The sequence below is a fragment of the Sus scrofa genome, chromosome 13, assembly GCF_054392235.1.
Source record: "Sus scrofa isolate SSC_HxYL_T2T_F1_AM1 chromosome 13, Sscrofa_HxYL_maternal_Yorkshire_Landrace_v2.0, whole genome shotgun sequence".
Classification (NCBI taxonomy): Eukaryota; Metazoa; Chordata; class Mammalia; order Artiodactyla; family Suidae; genus Sus; species Sus scrofa.
This window is the reverse complement of record NC_139395.1, coordinates 88263207-88285116: the sequence shown is the minus strand read 5'-3', so window position 1 is coordinate 88285116 and position 21910 is coordinate 88263207. Positions and strand designations below refer to the sequence as shown.

At 39.1% G+C, this 21910-nt stretch overlaps 1 protein-coding gene across 2 annotated transcripts in view; it reads right to left on the bottom strand.

Moving 5' to 3' along the window:
- The window catches only part of ACP3 (acid phosphatase 3), a 99498-nt gene that overhangs the window by 30631 nt on the left and 46957 nt on the right, over positions 1-21910 (bottom strand). The window contains exon 11 of one of the 2 annotated variants that reach the window (XM_021069456.2): positions 6663-10619. The exons of the other annotated variant lie outside the window; for it this stretch is intronic. Coding sequence (XP_020925115.1) covers positions 10501-10619 — 119 coding nt within the window. The 3' untranslated portion in view covers positions 6663-10500. Of the gene's footprint in view, positions 1-6662; positions 10620-21910 lie in introns of those variants that run through there. 2 annotated transcript variants of the gene reach the window in all.

Below are 21910 nucleotides of genomic sequence, written 5' to 3'. Positions count from 1 at the left end.
GAACTGTAGCCACTGGTCTATGCCACAGCCACAGAAACACCAGATCTGAGCCACCTCTGTGACCTACACCACAGCTCATGGCAATGCCGGATCTTTAACCCACTGAGCAAGGCCAGGGATTGATGCTAGTCAGATTCAGATTTGTTTTTGCTGAGTTACAATGAGAACGCCACATTTAGGGAATTTTGTTAAAAATGCAACTTGTTTTGCTCAGAATGAACTAAATTTAATGTTGGGAATAAGGAACCAGTTCCAGATCAGAGATGTCTTGTTACAATACAGTGGGATGACCCAGGTCCCTTAGTCTTTTTTCCAGGTTCTATATGGCTCATTTGTGCTATATTTTAGATTCCACATGTAAATGACAATGTAGGGTATTTGTCTTTCCAGAATAATGTTTTTAAATGTTTAAAATAAGATATATCCTCAACAAAATACTAGCAAACTGTATCCAACAATACATTAAAAGGATTGTACATCACGATCAAGTGGGATTTATCCCAGGGATGCAAGGGTTCTTCAATATCTGCAAATCAATCAGTGTGATACACCACATCAACAAACTTAAGAATAAAAACCATGTGATCCTCTCAATAGATGCAGAAAAAGCCTTTGACAAAATCCAACACCCATTTCTGATACAAACCCTTCAGAAAGTGGGCATAGAGGGAACCTACCTCAATATAGTAAAGACCATATACGACAAACCCACGGCTAACATCATTCTAATGGTGAAAAGCTTAAAGAATTCCCACTGAGATCAGGAACAAGACAAGAATGTCTGCTCTCGCCACTACTATTCAACATAGTTTTGGAAGTCCTAGCCCCAGCAATCAGAGAAGTAAAAGAAATAAAAGGAATCCAGATTGGAAAGGAAGAAGTAAAACTATCACTTTTTGCAGATGACATGATACTATACCTGGAGAATCCTAAAGACTCTACCAGAAAACTGTTAGAGCTCATTCTTAGAGTTCATCCATGAATTTAGCAGAGTTGCGGGATACAAAAACTTTTAGAACTCATTTATAGAGCTCATCCATGAGTTTGGCAAAGTCGCAGGACACAAAATTAATACACAGAAATCGACAGCATTTCTATACACTAACAATGAAAGATCAGAAAGAGAAATTAGGGACGCAATCCTGTTTACCATCACATCCAAAAGAATAAAATACCTAGGAGTAAACCTACCTAAAGAGGCAAAAGCTCTGTACTTTGAAAACTATAAGCCACTGATGAAAGAAATCAAAGATGACACAAATAGATGGAAAGACATACTATGCTCTTGGATTGGAAGAGTCAATATTATCAAAATGGACTATAATACCTAAGGCAATCTACAGGTTCAATGCAATCCCTATCAAATTACCAAGGACGGAGTTCCCGTCGTGGCGCAGTGGTTAACGAATCTGACTGGGAACCATGAGGTTGCGGGTTCGGTCCCTGCCCTTGCTCAGTGGGTTAATGATCCGGCGTTGCCGTGAGCTGTGGTGTAGGTTGCAGACGCGGCTCGGATCCTGCGTTGCTGTGGCTCTGGCGTAGGCCGGTGGCTACAGCTCCGATACAACCCCTAGCCTGGGAGCCTCCATATGCCGCGGGAGCGGCCCAAGAAATAGCAACAACAACAACAACAACAAAAAGACAAAAAAGACAAAAGACAAAAAAAAAAAAATTACCAAGGACATTTTTCACAGAACTTGAACAAAGGATTTTAAAATTTGTTTGGAAGCACAGAAGACCCAGAATAGCCAAAGACATCCTGAAAAAGAAAAATGGAGCTGGAGGAATCAGGCTCCCAGACTTCAGACTATATTACAAAGCTACAGTCATCAAAACCATATGGTACTGGCACAAAGACAGAAATATAGATCAGTGGAACAGGACAGAAAGCCCAGAATTAAACCCACACACCTACAGCCAACTAATCTACGACAGAGGAGGCAAGAATATACAATGGAGAAAAGACAGCCTGTTCAATAAGTGGTGCTGGGAAAACTGGACAGCCACATGTAAAAGAATAAAATTAGAATACTCCCTAACTCCATACACAAAAATAAACTCAAAATGGATTAAAGACCTAGATATAAGACCAGACACTATAAAACTCTGAGAGGAAAACTCTGAGAGCCAAACACTCTCCGACAGAAACATCTTCTCAGATCCACCTCTTAGAGTAATGACAGTAAAAACAAAAATAAACAAATGGGATCCAATTAAACTTAAAAGTTTCTGCACAGCAAAGGAAACCCTAAACAACACAAAAAGACAACCCACAGAATGGGAGAAAATCTTTGCAAATGAAGCGACTGACAAGGGATTAATCTCCAAAATCTATAAACACCTTCTGCAGCTCCATAGCAAAAAAACAAACAACCCCATCAAAAAATGGGCAGAAGATCTAAACAGACAGTTCTCCAAAGAAGACATACAGATGGCCAAAAAATACATGACAAGATGTTCAACATCACTCATTCTTAGAGAAATGCAAATCAAAACCACTATAAGGTACCACCTTACACCAGCCAGAATTGCCATCATCAAAAAGTCGACAAACAATAAGCGCTGGAGAGGGTGTGGAGATAAAGGAACCCTATTACACTGTTGGTGGAATGTAAATTGGTGCAACCACTGTGGAAAACAGTATGGAAATTCCTCAGAAAACTAAACATAGAACTACCATTTGATCCAGCAATCCCACTCCTGGGCATCTGTCCAGAGAAAACCATGACTTGCAAAGACACATGTACTCCAACGTTCATTGCAGCACTATTTGCAACAGCCAAGACATGGAAACAACCTAAATGTCCATTGACAGAGGAGTGGATCAAGAAGATATGGTACATACACAAAATGGAATATCACTCAGCCATTAAAATGAATGAAATACCAGCATTTTTAGCAACATGGATGGACCTAGAAATCATCATGCTAGTGAAGTCAGCCATACAATGAGACACCAACATCGAATGCTTTCACTGACATGTGGAATCTGAAAAAAGGACAGAATGAACTTCTTTGCAAAACAGATGCTGACTCACAGACTTTGAAAAACTTATGGTCTCCAAAGGAGACAGTTTGAGGGGTGGGGGGATGTGCTGGGGTTGTGGGATGGAAATCCTATAAAATTGGATTGTGATGATCATTGTACAACTATAAATGTAATAAATTCATTGAGTAATTCAAAAAATTAAAAAAATAAAATATGTAAGATTATAAAGGATACTGGTTAAATGGAAATATAGTTACCAAAATGCTAAAAAACAAAATTGCAATCAAGTAATATACTGCTTCTTTATTAACAATATGCATAATAAGATCTAGTGGAAGATTTTATAGCAACTAAAATTTCAAAGTAGAAATGAGTATAAATGATATTTTGAGATATTTGTAAAAACTGAATGTTCTGTAAAAATATCTGTGATTTCTATTGGTAACAAAATCACAGATATTGTTATAACTCCTATTGTTTGTGCCTACATTCAAAACAGATAGAAACGCCAAAGTTTAGAGATTGGAGAAAATAAAAATATGCTTTTTTCCCTTCTAAGTTCACAGATCTCCTGAATTTTGTCCATGGACTCTTACTGATGAACCCCTGACTTAGGGTAAAAGCTCTTTGAGGTGTGGAAGATGCATGTTCCAAGGATAGTGGCAACAGTATCTCCCATACCCTCATGTACTTTCACGATATGACTTTGATGCTCCCTCATCAGCAGGTTGAATGTTTCTCAACCCCCTTGAATCTGGGTGAGCCTGTACAGTTTTGACTAGTAGAATATGCTAGAAATGATGCTTGGGGTTCCTATTATGGGTCAGCAGGTTAAGAACTCGATACAGCGGTCTGTGAGGTTACGGGTTCCATCTTTGGTCTCGCTCAGTGGGTTAAGGATCTGCGTTCTGTTGAGCTGTGGTGTAGGTCATAGACAGGGCTTGGATCTGGCATTGGTGTGGCTGTGGTGTAGGCTGGCAGCTGTAGCTCCAGTTTGACCTGGGAACTCCAATATGCCGTGGGTGCGGCCCTGAAAAAAGAAGAAAAAAAGTCTTTTGTCTCTTTAGGTAGGTTTATTCCTTGTTATTTTATTCTTTTTGATGAGATGGTAAATGATATGGTTTCTCTTTCTTTTCTTTTTTTCTTTTTGCTTTTCAGAGCCACACCTATGGCACGTGGAAGTCCCCAGGCTAGAGATCTGATGTTGCTGTGACTGTGGTGTAAGCCAGCAGGTGTAGCTCTGATTGGACCCCTAGCCTGGGATCCTCCATATGCCGTGGGTGCAGCCCTAAAAAGAAAAGGAAAAAAAAAAAAAAAAAGAAAGAAAGAAAAATCTTCTAAAAATATCTGTTTGAAGGCATGTTCTGCCAATTTTCCCAGAGCACAAAGTGCTTCACTCCTGATCTCTACCCTGAGCTCTGCTCAGGGGGTATTGTGGGTTGGTAGGTGCAGTGGCTCATGATTCAGTCCATGTAGAGGAAAATGGCAAGCGATGGCATGTGTCAATTTCCAGTTCACACACATTTTTTCAGCCAAGCCCACCCATCCCCAGCATCTACACTGAGGGGGTAGAGTCCCTGGTATCTTTCAACTGAGCCCCTGAAAGCATCCACTTCTGATAACGGTTATGTACAGATAACTACTATAAACTCTGGGCAAAGTATAAAATACAACTGATTAAAGATAGTTGGGGAGTTCCCGTCGTGGCACAGTGGAAACAAATCTGACTAGTATTCATGAAGACGCAGGTTCGATCCCTGGCCTCACTCAGTGGCTTAAGGATCCCGCATTGCCGTGAACTGTCATGTAGGTCATAGACGCAGCTTGGATCCCTCACTACCGTGGCTGTGGCATAGGCCGGCAAATGTTCCTCCAATTCAACCTCTAGCCTGGGAACCTCCATATGCTTTGGGTGCAGCCCTAAAAAGACAAAAAGAAAAAAAAAAAAAAAGGAAAGATAGTTGGGAGCAATCAAAATAGCAGATACTAGAGGGGAGTAGCCCTTGAAAAAAGAGAACAGCGTTAAATTTTTATGGCATTTAGTATGAGAACAGGCTGAAGTCCATGCCATGCAGGGACAGAGAGTGAGGATGCAGGAAAATAGTCCATAGTCTTACTGGCTTGAAGTACCAAAAGACCAAATTTGGGGGCATCTGTAGCCTTTGAAAAGTGAGAAGTAACCCCCCCCCATTGAAAGCCAGGGAGGGGAAACTCCAAACTGTATGTACAAACTCTGCTCATACTCTGTAGCTGACCCCCACATCTTGAACTAACCAAGCTGCCTAACATAGTCTAAAAGAATTGAACTGAGATTTGAGGTTGCTATTCATTGCAGGGAAGATAATTTGCAGCTTGAATTCAGACAATTTAACTGACTGCTTAAAAAATACCCAAAACTTCCTAGAGGACCATAATAGAATCCAGAGTCTCTATAACATATCATTTACAATATTTAAGACCCAATCCAAAAATTACTCCATGTACAAAGAAGCAGGAAAACATAACCTATACTTAGGATAAAAGACAATCAATTAAGACTTTTATTGAGAGGACTATGATGTTGCAATTAGCAAAAGAGAATTTTAAAACAGTAGCAAAGACATTTGTTGGGAAATCATACGCATGACTAAAAGGTAAACCAACAACAGCCATCTCCACTAATCCAAGAAAATCTACTAATTTCTACTTATTCTCATAATCACGTGTGGATTATGATTCACAAGAATTTGAGAAAAAACCAGAGCATGAAAGAGAAGGTCCAAGATTAATAAATTCAACCAACTGAACACAGAGAAAACAGATAATTTAGGGAGCAGAGGAGAACTTAAAAAAATTCTAAGCAGCATTTTTAAACATATTCAAGAATAGATTGCATTCCTAAAATAAGAAGAGGCCATCATGAAAAAGGAGCAATCAATGAATAGGGAAGAATTATTAGAAATAAAAAACAAATAATGGGAGTTCCTGCTGTAGCACAATTGGATCAGTGGTGTCTCTGAAGCATCAGAACACAGGTTTGATCCCGGGCCAGCACAGTAGGTTAAAGGATCTGGTGTTGCTGCAGCTATGACATAGGTCACAACTGTGGCTTGGATCTGATCCCTGGCCCAGGGAACTCCATATGCTGTGTGGTGGTCTAAAAAGAAAAAGCAAAAACAACAAATAATGGTTGCTGAAGATCAAGTTGGTGTTTTGGAAAATGCAATTTCCTATGTAGAGAAATAAAATAAAAAGCTGGAAAATATGAGAGAAAAGTTGAAGCATGGAGAATATCAGGAAATTCAAGTTCCACGCACAATTTTATTGAAATCAGACTTCTTGTCAGCAGTCCTGCATGCTAGAAGAGAATAGAATACTGAATTCAAATTCTGAGGGAAAGGATTTTCAATCCTTTATACCCACCAACTGATAGATAAGTGGACTATTATGCCCTAAGAGTCTAAGAGTCTGTATTATGAATCAGAAAACTTAAATCCCATGCATCCTTAAGAAAACTTCGAGAAAAAAATGCAAGAAAGAGGACACCATGGGTTATAAGAGCAGTGAAAGGTGTAGAAATTTCAGAAAACAAAGGTATAAGTATTTCATAAAATTTGTGCCAATTGCTAGTAGAACTAAAACAAGATATTATTGATAATACTGTCTCTGATGAATGGAAGTGGGTGGGAAGACCTTTTACTTTGTATTTTATACTCTTATTATCTGCATTTATTTTTATTTTGGATACAATTACTCACAATAAAAAATTTAATAAAACTTTAAAGATACCCCTCCCCCATTACATAGGAGTACTTATTTTCTACGTGTTGTCAAATTCCTTCTTAAGACATTTAATAAGAAGATAAACTCGTTTATTTAGTTTAAGATAATTTTGGGAAAATTCTGGGGTGCTACTGTAAGACAAGTTTACAAATGAAACATTTCAGAAAAAATTTTTAGCCATCTAGCAACACATGCAAAAATAGTAAGATGTAGGCGAAAAGACATGACTTTCATTTCTTCACAAAAGTGAAGTAAAAGGGGGGTTTACAAATTATGACAAAAATCTCTGCTTCAATAGGTTGTAATCTAATGGTCCAAAGCAGAGCTACCCAGTATGGTAGCCACCAGCCACGTAAAGCTATTGAGACTTGATATGTGCCTATTCAAATTGAGATATACTGTAAGGGTAAAATACACATCAGGTTTCATATGCTGAGTATGAAAAAAACTGTAGAATATTTCATTAACAATGTTTACAATATTAATTATATGAAGTGATAGATGCAATCAATGGTAAATAATTCTTATTATTAGAATTACTTTTATTCTTTATTTTACCTTTTTAAAATATGGCTATTAGAAAATTTAAAATTCCATATGTGGCTCTCACTTGTGGCTTGCATTATATTTCTGGCAACCCTGGTCTAAAGCACCAAAATGTAACACACATTCATTGTTGCTCAAATGTGCTTTCTACAGAGTTTTGAAAGAGAAAAGTAACACTTTGGCTTTCACTTAGAAACCCCCTTTCATTGTTAGCATGAAGAAAGAATCAATGCAAACAAAATCAGAACAAGACAGAAAGAACGGGAAGGTGAGAGAATAGGTGACATGAGTAAATTCAAGAAGAAATGCCAGTTCTAATATAAAAAAGGTTTGTTGGTTAAATGACCTTCAGTAAAATGTTTATCTCTAATGCTTGCTCTCCTAATGCCATAAACTATTTTTATAATCATGCTCTCTTAATACTTTCTTTATGCAATGCCATTCTAGCTGGGAATACTCTACCTACAACTCTTCCTTAGAACTTTGCTGCACATATATTGCTGATATTTTTTTTCCTCTGGTACATTGATGTGGGAATTAGTGCATTAGTCTAATCCTGCTCAAAGACCTCTATACTGGTTCAAGGGTGAGGGATACATTTCAGAGCAGAGGTTATCTCAATCCTAGCAATTACTTTTCAAACAATATTTATCACCATGTCAACTGATCTCTGTTGCATCTGAAAAAGTCACTCTTATCTACAGAGAGAATTTGCAAACTTTCCTGTTGAAGGTGGATGGTTAGCTTATTTCCTGAGAAATATTACAGTACATTTGTGTTCTCTGCTTTATCACTAAGATCATTTGTCACTTGTGATTTTTCTTTCTGCCATGAAGGATGAAGAACAATTACAGTACTTATCAACAGAACAGCTCTGTTGAAGTTAAAAGAAACAACTAATTGGGACTGAGGGTTTTTGTGTTTTTTTTTTTAAATAAAAATCAAAAGAGATGGCAGAAGGAAGAGGAATGGGGGATGTTCAAAAATCCCTCATAAACAATAGAAAGCAGCATTCCTTTTAGCCACTAATAGTATTAAAAGATGTTATGAGGAAAAGGCTAGTGAAAGTTTTTACTTTTACAGCCTACCAGCTTTGTATAAGGTTGATGTTGGGGGCCAAACATTTTAATAAATCACATCAGGGATGGACAAGTTAGCATTTAGACCAATGATCAGCAAATACTAGGTCTCCCATCAATGTTTGTTGAAAGAGGAAAGCCACCACTTGTGGTTCTGTTTATACTTCTACTTTAAAGTCTTATCACTTAAAAAAAAAATTGTTTTTGTTTTGTTTTGTTTGTTTGTTTTAGGGCTGCACCCTAGGCATATGGAAGTCCCCAGGCTAGGAGTCAAGTTGGAGCTATAGCCTCTGGCCTACACTACAGCCACAGCAATGCCAGATCCGAGCCACATCTATAACCTACACCACAGCTCGAGGCAACACTGGATCGTTAATTCACTGAGCAAGGCCAGGGATCGAACCCACATCCTCATGGATACTAGTTGGGTCTGCTACTGCTGAGTCACGATGGGAACTCCATAAAGTTTTATCACTTATTAGCATAAGATATTGGGACTTCCTTACTGATATAACTGGTTACTTAATGGTAGCAGTAATTTGTCTTTTGTTCTTACTGCCACTCTTTCCCTTTCTCTGATACTGTAACCAGATTTTGCATTTCTTTGCCTACATGCCTTTTGCATTGAGGCAGGAAGAAGCACTGTTACCCAGGCAAGAGAATACAGTTTCGTAGACTTTGTTTGCAATGGTTTTGGCTTGGTGAGAATTATGCAGAAAGAGAGAGCTATAGAGATAAGTGCTTGAATTTTAATTGGTAGAAGTTGTAGGATCCAAGGTGAGGGAAATATTCTTAAGACTAAGAGATGCAGTGGGATTGGGGGCTGGTGTTTCTGTCCCACCGGGTACATTCTGGGACCTTTAGTAGTATGGAGGTGAAGAATCCTGCCAATGAATGAGACTGAATTTCCCACCAACCAGAGGGTTGGAGGCTCAGCACAGAATAAAATTCTTTAGAATAAATTTCAGGCTTAGTACCATTCATGAAAGTGCTTGTTTGGGCAACAACCGATCCACAGTATGAAATGAAAAAAAAAAATTGTTTATGGAACTTGAGAGCTGGAAGTGACTTTTATGTTCATCTAGTTTAGACTGTTCATTTTTTGATTACAAAACCAATGTTTACGGTTTAAAATAACTTATTCCAAGTTGTCGGCTTAAAGCCAGTGCAGAGTCACTGCATCCTTCAGTGCATTTTGCTTTCAGCCTCACCATTTGAGAAATTCTGATCTATTTGTAGTAATTAAAATACATTATTATTTCATCATAACCATGAATAGCCCTTATCAAAGTAAAAATCTCTTTCTTTCAAAATGAAATAATGAAATCAAAACTATAAAAAATAGCCAGGTCTAACAGTGGAGGTTAAAAAAAAAAAAAGGACCATGGCTACATAAACTTTCTTGTTATTCCCCATCCTACAAATAGTGGGGAAAATAATCTGAGCTACATTATCAACAGCTAAAGTAGTTGATACTAGAGTTTCTGAAAAATACCTCTTCCTAAGCCACTTGTAATGTAGATATGTGTATGTAAGTGTGTGAGTAGCCAGACACACACACAGAAACCTGTTAGTTGTCAGACACTGGGTGGGAGTTTCTTTCTAGGAGTGTGCGTGTTTGCACTAAACCTACTTAAGAGTTAAAGAAGAGATTTATTTCTACCTTCTGATTGAGTCCTATTTCTTAAGAATCATCCTATATTGTACTATTTCTAGTCTAATTTTTCCTATTACCCAGCCTTCTTTAATTTATGTTTCTGTCACCCCTTATAACTTTTTGATTCTTTGAAGGCAAAAGCCTTATTGGAGTTTGACTTATTTTTCTCTGGACAGCTGTGCCAGAGACTACAACTATCCTTTGCAGAAGAGCTTCCTTCTATAGCTGAACAAGAGGCCTTCACCAGGATGAGTTCAACAATGAGGAGACCTAAGTACCCTGGGTGTTCATAAGTCAATCCGGCGGCTGTCCCTGGGTCACGGCGAGTTTTGACCCTGCTCTAGGCAGGCTCAAAAGGCAGGGTGATGTCCACAAGGCAAAAGCCTGTCCATTGAATACTGCATCACTGAAAAATGCTGCATCCCAGGGAGGGAGCCTAGTGTGTCTGTCCTTATTGAGTCCTCTGTTTAAATGTTCCCATAGGAGTCTCTCTGCCAGCAGGGCCCGTGGCGGATGAGGGTAAACAGCAGCACCATTAGGATACCAGACACCAGGCAAAAGACAACGGCAAGGATGATCTTTAGAACTGTGAAAAAACAGGAAGAGCATTATTGTAAAGTAATGGATTAGGAAAACATGAAGATCACACATCAGTGTTGATTTCTGTCTTCATTTAAAGTTTAAGTCGTGTTTCTAAAGCAGCCATTAGGGAGTTCCCGTCGTGGCGCAGTGGTTAACGAATCCGACTAGGAACCATGAGGTTGCGGGTTCGGTCCCTTCCCTTGCTCAGTGGGTTGACGATCCGGCGTTGCCTTGAGCTGTGGTGTAGGTTGCAGACGCGGCTCGGATGCTGCGTTGCTGTGGCTCTGGTGTAGGCTGGTGGCTACAGCTCCAATTGGACCCCTAGCCTGGGAACCTCCATATGCCGCGGGAGCGGCCCAAGAAATAGCAAAAAGACAAAAAAATAAAATAAAAAAATAAAGCAGCCATTAAATCACTATGGTGCTATGGTGTGGTGAAAAGAGCACTGGATTGAGTCAGGAAATGACCTAGTTCCAGCATGATTTTTGCTCTTCGGGTCTCAGTTCTTCCAGTATCACAGGGCAGGGGGGTGGGGGTGGGGGTGGGGGTGGGGTAGTTGACTAAAGAATTTGTAATCGTACTTTGTGTATTTTTCTACGGTTACAATTATTAACTGTTCTACCATAATTTGGGGGGGGGGTTTGTTTGCTTTTTAAGGCCACACCCACAGCATATGGAGGTTCCCAGGCCAGGGGTCGAATGGGAGCTGTAGCCTCCAGCCTAGGCCACAGCCACAGCAATTCAGGATCCGAGCCGTGTCTGCGACCTACACCACAGCTCATGACAACACCGGATCCTTAACCTGCTGAGACAGGCCAGGGCTCAAACCTGCAATCTCATGGTTACTAGTCGGATTTGTTTCTTCTGTGCTACAGTGGGAACTCCCTGTTCTACCATTATTAATTGGGTCTAAAGAAATGGAATATCAACCAGTCTTTGAATTTGATTTTCAGTAAATATTCTTTAGAGAAGAAACTCTGAGCACATGTTGACTGCGGCATAAACATTTTTAGGATAATGGTGTACTACTGCTATTTTGTAGCTTTTTTTTGTCTTTTGTCTTTTTAGGACCACACCTGCAGCATATGGAGGTTCTCAGGCTAGGGGTCATATCAGAGCTGTAGCTGCTGGCCTACGCCACAGCCACAGCAACACGGGATCTGAGCTGCATCTGCAACCTACACCACAGCTCACGGCAATGCCGGATCCTTAACCCACTGAGCAAGGCCAAGGATCGAACCTGAGTCCTCATGGATACTAGTGGGGTTTGTTAACCACTGAGCCACGACAGGAACTCCTGTGCTTTTATTTACACATGCCCCTTTGATAGTTGACCAGTCATGAAGCAGATATATGAGACTGTTTTTTATGAGATGCTATTCATTATTTCATCTGGAGAGCTGCTTCTCCCAACTCAGCAAACACTCTAGTCCATTATAGTATACACATCATAAATAACAGTTTGTACCATCTCTAAGTGCCTAATTTTCATTGTAAAAATATGGGATTGCTTGTGGGCTCAGGCAATGGGAAAACAAATATTTCTGATCCTGGCAGCCCTGTCTATAGAACCCTACTGCTCCATGGAACACAGTTGAAAATTGCTCATTTAGCCTAATCTTATCATTGCAGAGGTGAAAAAAAATGAGAAGTGGAGAGATTAGATAATTAGCTAAGGTTAAGCAGACAATTGCATTTGAGTTAAAGTACATGGGGTCTTATTATCTCATGATTTAAAAACTATCTACTCATTAGTCATTTCCAAATTTAAATGTTCCCCAAACTCAAGGCTCATACATTCAGCTGTGCACTCAACATATCCCCTGGGACATCTAGCAGGCATTTTAATTACAAGTCCAAAACCGAGCTCCTAGTCTCTTTGCCCCCATCACCCTCGCCACCAAATCTGTTCTCCCCAAACTTTCTACTTCTAGATTCTCAGCCCCCAAATCTTCGAGTATCCCTTGACTCCTCCTTTCGCTTCACATCCTATATCTAATCTGTCAGGAAATCCTATTGGTTCTACAAAAACTATATCTGGAAACCAATGATTTCTCCTTCTTGGCCACCACCCTGTTTTGAACTACCACTATCTTCCAAAAAAAAATTTATGTCTGTTAATGTTTGTTGTATGTATCTGGGTGCTCCTATATTTGGGGCATATATGTTGATGATAGTAATATCCTCTTCTTGAATGGATCCTTTAACCATTAAATAGTGTCCTTCTTTGTCTTTCTTTATGGCCTTCGTTTTAAAGTCTATTTTGTCTGATATGAGTATTGCAACTCCTGCTTTCCTGTCATGTCCGTTGGCATGAAATATTTTTTCCCACTCCCTCACATTCAGTCTATATGTGTCCTTTGTCCTAAGGTGAGTTTCTCGTAGGCAGCAGATTGAAGATTTTTGCTTTTTTATCCAATCAACCACTCTGTGTCTTTTGATTGGAGCATTCAGTCCATTGACATTTAAGGTGAATTGACAGATGATTATTTATTGCCATTTTAAAACTCGTTTTCCAGTTGATTCTGATTCTCCATTCTTCATTTCTTTTTTTGGTTGGATGGTCTCCAATTATTTTCTGCTTGAGTATTTTTCTTCTCATTTTTTGTGAATGCAATGTTTGGTTTTGATTTGTGCTTGCCCTGTTTTTTAAGTATGTTAATTCCTTTCTATTGTTGTGTGTTTTAGCCTGATAGTCCTGTAGGTTCAAACACTTAATTAACATAATAAATTTAAAAAAAAGAAAATTAAAAAAAGAATCTATTTATTTCCTTACTTCCCTTGCCCACATTTTATGATTTTTATGTCTCTCTTTTTTTAAAATTTTATTTTGTTTTAAACATCTTCATGGTTAGATCTGTTTGCTGGCTTATTTGAGTGGCTACTCTCTGATTATGGTTTCTCCATCCTAGTTCTTCCTCTTTTTTTTTTTTTTAACAGACAAAGAGAGAAATAGAATACAATCATAGTAGGAGACTTTAACACCCCACTCACATCAATGGACAGATCCTCTAGACAGAAAACCAACAAAGCAACAGAGATCCTAAAGGAAACAATAAAAAAGTTAGACTTAATTGACATCTTCAGGATACTACATCCAAAAAATCAGAACACACATTCTTCTCAAGTATGCGTGGAACAGTCTCAAGAGTTGATCACATATTGGGGCACAAAGCTAACCTCAACAAATTTAGGAGCATAGAAATTATTTCAAGTATCTTCTCTGACTACAATGGTATGAAACTAGAAATTAACCACAGGAAAAGAAATGAGAAAAAACTACTACATGGAGACTAAACAACATGCTACTAAAAAAACCAATGGGTCAACGAGGAAATCAAAAAGGAAATTAAAAAATACCTCAAGACAAATGATAATGAAGGCACAACCTCGCAAAATCTATGGGACGCCACAAAAGCAGTGCTCAGAGGGAAATACAGGCCTTCCTCAAAAAAGAAGAAAAATCTCAAATTGACAACTTAACCCACCACCTAAATGAATTAGAAAAAGACCAAAAAAACCCCTAAAGTCAGTAGAAGGAAGGAAATCATAAGGATCAAAGAGGAAATCAATAAAATAGAGATTCAAAAAACAATAGGAAAAAATCAGTAAAACCAAGAGCTGGTTCTTTGAAAAGGTAAACAAAATTGACATACCTCTCCCTAGACTCACTAAGAAGAGGAAAGCAAGAACCCAAATAAACAAAATTAGAAATGAAAAAGGAGAAATCACAATGGATACTGTAGAAATAAAAAAAAACCATAAGAGAATACTATGAACAATTATACACCAACAAATTTGACAATCTGGAAGAAATGGACAACTTTCTAGAATCTTACAGCCTGCCAAAAGTGAATCAAGAAGAAATAGACCAGCTGAACAGACTGATCACTAGAAATGAAATTAAATACATCATATAAAAACACTCCCTACAGATAAAAGCCTGGGACCAGATGGATTCACAGGTGAATTATACCAAACATACGAAGAGGATCTGGTGCCCATCCTCCTTAAACTTTTTCAAAAGGTTGAAGAAAAAGGAACACTCCCAAAGACATTCTATGACACCACCATCACCCTAATTCCAAAACCAGACAAAGACACCACCAAAAAAGAAAACTATCAGCCAATATCTTTGATGAATACAGACGCAAAAATTCTCAACAAAATTCTAGCCAACTGTATCCAACAACATATCAAAAAGATCGTACACCACGACCAGGTGGCATTCATCCCAGGTTCATAAGGATGGTTCAACATATGCAAATCAATCAACGTCATATACCACATTAACAAAAAAAAAGTCAAAAACCACATGATCATCTCAATAAATGCAGAAAAAGCATTTGACAAAGTCCAACATCCATTTACGATAAAAACTCTAACCAAAGTGGGTATAGACAGAACATTCCTTAACATAATCCAAACCATTTATGAGAAACCCACAGCAAATACAATACTCAATGGAGAAAAATGGAAAGCCTTCTCACTAAAATCTGGAACAAGACAGGGATGCCCACTCTCACCACTGCTATTCAACATAGTTTTGGAAGTCCTAGTCACAGCACTTAGACAAATAAAATAAATAAAAGGCATCCAAATAGGAAGAGAAGAGATAAAACTATCACCATATGCAGATGACATGATACTATACATAGAAAACCCTAAGGACTCAACCCAAAAACTACTTAACTGATTAACAAATTCAGCAAAGTAGCAGGATATAAGATTAACATTCAGAAATCAGTCGCATTTCTGTATACTAACAATGAAATATTAGAAAAGGAATACAAAAATACAATACATTTTAAAATTGCACCCCAAAAAATTCAAATACCTGGGAATACACCTGACCAAGGAGGTAAAGGACTTATATGTTGAGAACTATAAAACATTCATCAGGGAAATTAAAGAAGACGTGAAGAAATGGAAAGATATTCCATGTTCCTGGATTGGAAAAATTAATATTGTAAAAATGGCCATACTACCAAAGCAATCTACAGATTTGATGCAATCCCTATCAAATTACCCATGACATTTTTCACAGAACTAGAACAAACAATCCAAACATTTATATGGAACCACAAAAGACCCAGAATCGCCCAAGCAATCCTGAGAAACAAAAACCAAGCAGGAGGCATAACTCTTCCAGACGTCAAGCAATATTACAAAGCACAGTCATTGAAACAGTGTGGTACTGGTACCAAAACAGACATACAGACCAATGGAACAGAATAGAGAACCCAGAAATAAACCCTGACACCTATGGTCAATTAATCTTCAACAAATGAGGCAAGAACATAAAATGGGAAAAAGAAAGTCTATTTAGCAAGAATTGCTGGGAAAACTGGACAGCTGCATGCAAAGCAATGAAACTAGAACATACCCTCACACCATGCACAAAAATAAACTCAAAATGGCTGAAATACTTAAATATAAGATAAGACACCATCACAATTCTGGAAGAGAACATAGGCAAAACATTCTCTGACATCAACCTCATGAATATTTTCTCAGGTCAGTTTCCCACAGCAACAAAAATAAGAGCAAAAATAAATCAATGGGACCTAATCAAACTGAAAAGCTTTTGTACAACAAAGGAAACCAGAAAGAAAACAAAAAGACAACTTACAGAATGGGAGAAAATAGTTTCAAATGATGCAACTGACAAGGGCTTAATCTCTAGAATATATAAGCAACTTATACAACTCAACAGCAAAAAAACCAATCAATCAATGGAAAAATGGGCAAAAGACCTGAATAGACATTTCTCCAAAGAAGATATACAGATGGCCAACAAACACATGAAAAAATGCTCAACATTGCTGATTATAAGAGAAATGCAAATCAAAACTACCATGAGATACCACCTCACACCAGTCAGAATGGCCATCATTAATAAATCCACAAATAACAAGTGCTGGAGGGGCTGTGGAGAAAAGGGAACCCTCCTGCACTGCTGGTGGGAATGTAAACTGGTACAGCCACTATGGAGAACAGTTTGGAGATACCTTAGAAATCTATACATAGAACTTCCATATGACCCTGCAATCCCACTCTTGGGCATCTATCTGGACAAAACTCTACTTAAAAGAGACACATGCACCCGCATGTTCATTGCAGCACTATTCACAATAGCCAGGACATGGAAACAACCCAAATGTCCATCGACAGATGATTGGATTCAGAAGAAGTGGTATATATACACAATGGAATACTACTCAGCCATAAAAAAGAACAAAGTAATGCCATTTACAGAAACATGGATGGAACTAGAGACTCTCATACTGAGTGAAGTAAGTCAGAAAGAGAAAGACAAATACCATATGATATCACTTATAACTGGAATCTAATATACAGCACAAATGAACATCTCCTCAGAAAAGAAAATCATGGACTTGGAGAATAGACTTGTGGCTGCCTGGGGGGAAAGGGAGGGAGTGGGAGGGATTGGGAGCTTGGGGTTAACGAATGCAAACTATTGCTCTTGGAATAGATTTGCAATGAGATCTTGCTGTGTAGCACTGAGAACTATGTCTAGATACTTACATTGCAACACAACAACGGGAGGAAAAATTACGTATACATGTATGTGTAACTTGGTCCCCATGCTGTACAGCGGAAAAAAATAAATAAAATTAAAAAAAGAGGGCTGGAGTTCCCGTTGTGGCGCAGTGGTTAATGAATCCGACTAGGAACCATGAGGTTGCGGGTTCGATCCCTGCCCTTGCTTAGTGGGTTAACGATTCGGTGTTGCCGTGAGCTGTGGTGTAGGTTGCAGACGTGGCTCGGATTCCACGTTGCTGTGGCTCTGGCGTAGGCTGGTGGCTACAGCTCCGATTTGACCCCTGGCCTGGGAACCTCCATATGCCGCGGGTGCAGCCCAAGAAATAGCAACAACAACAACAACAACAACAACAACAAAAAAAAAAAAAAAAAAAAAAAAAAAAAGAGGGCTAATTCTAGATAGGAAATGTGAAAAGAGAAAAAGGATATTAAATCTCATTTTTAGTTAAAAAATTTTTTTTAATTTATTGGTGTATAGTTGACTTACAATGTTGTGTTAGTTTTAGGTGTATAGCAAAGTGAATCAAATATACATATACATATATCCATTCTTTCTCATATTCTTTTCCTATTTGGATGTAGAGAATATTGAGTAGATTTCTCTCTGCTCTACAGTAGGTACTTGTTATTTTCTATTTTATATATAGTAGTGAATCACCATCATCTTTTTTTTTTTTTTTGAGAGGTAAGTTTTATTTGGGGTGAAATTAGAACTGAAGCCAGGAAACAGCATCTCCGGTAGCCCTGAGAAACCACTCCCCACCACCATCATCTTTTGACGGGATCAGTGCAACTCCCTCCTGACTTGTTCCTAGCTTCTATCCTTTCTCCCCTATAATCTATTTTCAACGCAACAGCCAAATGGCTTCAAATCAAATCATGCCACTCCTCTGCTTAAAACATAAGCTCTCTCACTCAGAATGAAAGCCGAAGTCCTAATGATAAAAGTTCATGAGGCCCTAGTTGTCTGGCCTTAGTAACCTCTTGGATTTCCTCTGACCCTTCCCTTCACTTAACTCTCTTTTGGCCACAAGGGCCTTCTTGTTCCTCAAACATGCCAGGGACTCTCCCTCTTATTGCCTTTGCTATAGTTGTTACCATTGCCTATGTGCTCTTCTCACAAATCCCTGAGCCAGGTAACTCCACAACCTTCCTTGCTTGAATTTTTCTTTTCAATAAGGGCTTTCTATTTAAATATGCAACTTATACACCCTCTCCTCACACCCATTACCACTTGGTATTTGTCACCGTCACCACCAAAGCACTTATTTATTATGTTTATTACTTATTATTCATCACTTCTTCCATCTAAGAGAATGTATGCTTCATGGGGAGGAACTTTTGTCTTTTGTGTTCAGAAACATATCCCAAGCACTTAGAACAGACCTGGCACATAGCAGGAGCTCAATAAATATTTGTGGAAAGAATGATCTGGAACTCATAGGTTCTAAACTCTTAGTTCAGTGCTTTTCTCATGATGTCAGGATGCCATCTTAGCATCACGAGAAGGTGAATATTAATCAAATTAGATCTTGGTGGACCAGTGCCATTAGCACTGCAAATGGAACTAATTTAAACTTGGAGGGAATTAAACAGAATTGAGGAAGAAAGGAAAGGATTAAATGAAAATGAGGGAAGAAGGCAGAGACTAACAATTCTTTAAAATTAATGTCCATGGCTGACTTTCTGTATTTGGACATTTATTTTCAATTATTTTTGGGGTCCATGTTGTCTAACACTTTCCCAATCTTTTTCTTTCCTTTGTTCCTTCCTGACTTGCAGTGAACAAACACCATTTGCCAGGTCAACTATGTTTTGGATTCTGGGGTTCCAAGATCCCTGCTCTTGAGGAAATCGGTATCTAATAGGAGAACCAGATAGATAGTTATGAGATGACGTGATAAATAAATATGAGTATAGAAGATATGCCAATGAAACAGAGAGAAAGTTGCAGTTAACACAAAGTATTCTAGTTGGAAGAGAAAGAGTCTGGAAAGTCTTTTGAGAAAATGATAAGACTTGAGCTGTCCTTTGAGGTAAATAAGATTTTGTCATGTGACAGAATGACTTGCACGAGGGTGTCTTTGGGAAATAATGAATGAGCAGTTGCATGTGGCTGGACTATAGGTTGTGGTGAGGTCAGACCAGTTATATAGGTTGAGGCTCATGTTTTAGAAGGTCTAGTTTGTCATGGGGCAAATCATCACTAATTATTACACATGGAAGTGACAAGGCCCAATTTGTGTTTTAAAAAAAGGAAAACTGGAGTTCCCGTCGTGGCGCAGTGGTTAACGAATCCGACTAGGAACCATGAGGTTGCGGGTTTGGTCCCTGCCCTTGCTCAGTGGGTTAACAATCCGGCGTTGCCGTGAGCTGTGGTGTAGGTTGCAGACACGGCTCGGATCCTGAGTTGCTGTGGCTCTGGTGTAGGCCGGTAGCTACAGCTCCGATTCAACCCCTAGCCTGGGAACCTCCATATGCCGCGGGAGCAGCCCAAGAAATAGCAACAACAACAACAACAACAAAAAAAAGACAAAAGACAAAAAAAAAAAAAAAAAAAGTTAAAAAAAGGAAAACTGAACAGCAAGGTTCTACTGTATAGTACAGGGAATATATTCAATATCCTGTGATCTATATATATATACGCACACACATATGTATAACCGAATCACTTGCTATACAGCAGAAATTAACACAACATTGTAAATAAACTGTATTTCAATGAATTTTTTTTTTTTTTTAAAGTTACTCTAGGCCTAAGAATATACTCTAGGCCTTTGACAAGACCCTGAGGGCTCAGCAATGGAAATATGGCCCTGAGAATGCAGATGAGGGAATTCAAGAGTCCTAAAGTAGAATTGACAGGCTTTGTGATGGACTAAATATACTGGTAAAGGAGACATTGTGGCCAACGCCACTCCATGGGTTCTGGATTGGGTGAATGAGATGACGATTAGCCTGTGAATTGAGAGTGAAAGCACATTCAAACAGATCCATTTGGGGCAGAGGAGATAATAAGATTTGTTTCAAATGTAGGGTTGAGATAGGTTATTGTCCTGGTAGACATGATCAGTAGGCAGCTGGGAAAAAAATCTAAAATTCTAAATGTAGGAGTTCCCGTCGTGGCGCAGTGGTTAACGAATCCGACTAGGAACCATGAGGTTGTGGGTTCGGACCCTGGCCTTGCTCAGTGGGTTAACGATCCGGCCGGCGTTGCCTTGAGCTGTGGTGTAGGTTGCAGATGCGGCTTGGATCCCTCGCTGCTGTGGTTCTGGCGTAGGCTGGCGGTTACAGCTCCGATTAGACCCATAGCCTGGGAACCTCCATATGCCGCTGGAGCAGCCCAAGAAATAGCAAAAAAAAAAAGACCAAAAAAAAAAAAATCTAAATATAGACGAAATAAGGAATATAGAAGTAGAAGGTAGACTCCTGGGTAATAGTGGCTTGTGATGGGTGTGGAATGAGGAAACCAGGAACAGAGCCCTGGGACACCATCAATTAGGTGGTTGGTGGAAGTTATAAATCCAATAGAAACTCAACAAAATTCTGAGAACAAAGAATTTTCTCTCTTTCTCTTCCTTTCTCTCTCATTTATTTTTAAAATGATATGCTCTCTTGTACTATAAAGGATTTTGTGAGTTTGATAGAGTTGTATTCTAGAGTCTAAGAAAAGAGAGTGATCAGTTATATCTTACTGCAAAGAGGTCTAGTACTGGTAATGACTGACAAGAAACATTCTACTATATGAGGACGTGTGAACGCTGCTGAAGGCAGCATAAATTGACATGACTTTTGGCAAAACTATTTTGGCAAAATGTATTAAAAGCCTCTTCATCAGGCCATTAATCCCCAAGTCTTATCCCATCTATTTCTTTTCTCCTTTTGAATATTTCTACTTTTCTCCTTCACTCATACCGGTTTTTTGTTTGTTTGTTTGTTTGTTTTTTAATTTCAACAGCCTTTCAACTGCTCTTCTGCCCTCAGGCCACTTCTCTTCCATCCATTCCCCACTGGAACCAAAGGGATCTGCCTAAAATACAGAGGCCAGTCACATCCTCTGTCCTGTGCCTAAAACCTTTTAATGACAGAGCTACTCCACTTGACCTATGAGACTCTTAATGCCTGTCGTTCCAGCATCTTTGTACTCTCAGCAGACACACTTTTTCCAGTTCCTAAAATGCCCCATACTGTCCTTAACCTCCTGACCCTTATACATTTTCTCTCTTTGTCTATAACATTCTCTTCTCTCCTCATCTCCACTCACTTGGCTAATCCTTCTCTTTTTTGGGGGTCTGCGCTCGCACATCTGAAGGTTCCCAGGCTAGGGGTCTAATCGGAGCTACAGATGACAGCCTACACCGCAGCCACAGCAACGTGGGATCCAGGCAGCATCTGGGACCTACACCATAGCTCACGGCAATGCCGGATCCTTAACCCACTGAGAGAGGCCAGGAATCGAACCCACGACCTCATGGTACCTAGTCAGATTCGTTTCCGTTGCACCACAATGGGAACTCCCTGGTTAATTCCTTCTTTCCCTCAGTTTTTGATCTAAACATTTCCCCTTCGCGAAGCCTTCTCTGGCCCCTTAGACGTAGGCTACTTGCTATCGCTGTGTGCTTTTATAGTTACCTGTGTGTCCTTCATTATGGTATTTACCATACTTAATTGTTTGGGCTTGTTGAATTCTTTATTTCTGTGTCTTCCTTGCCTCCCCACCTCCATGTC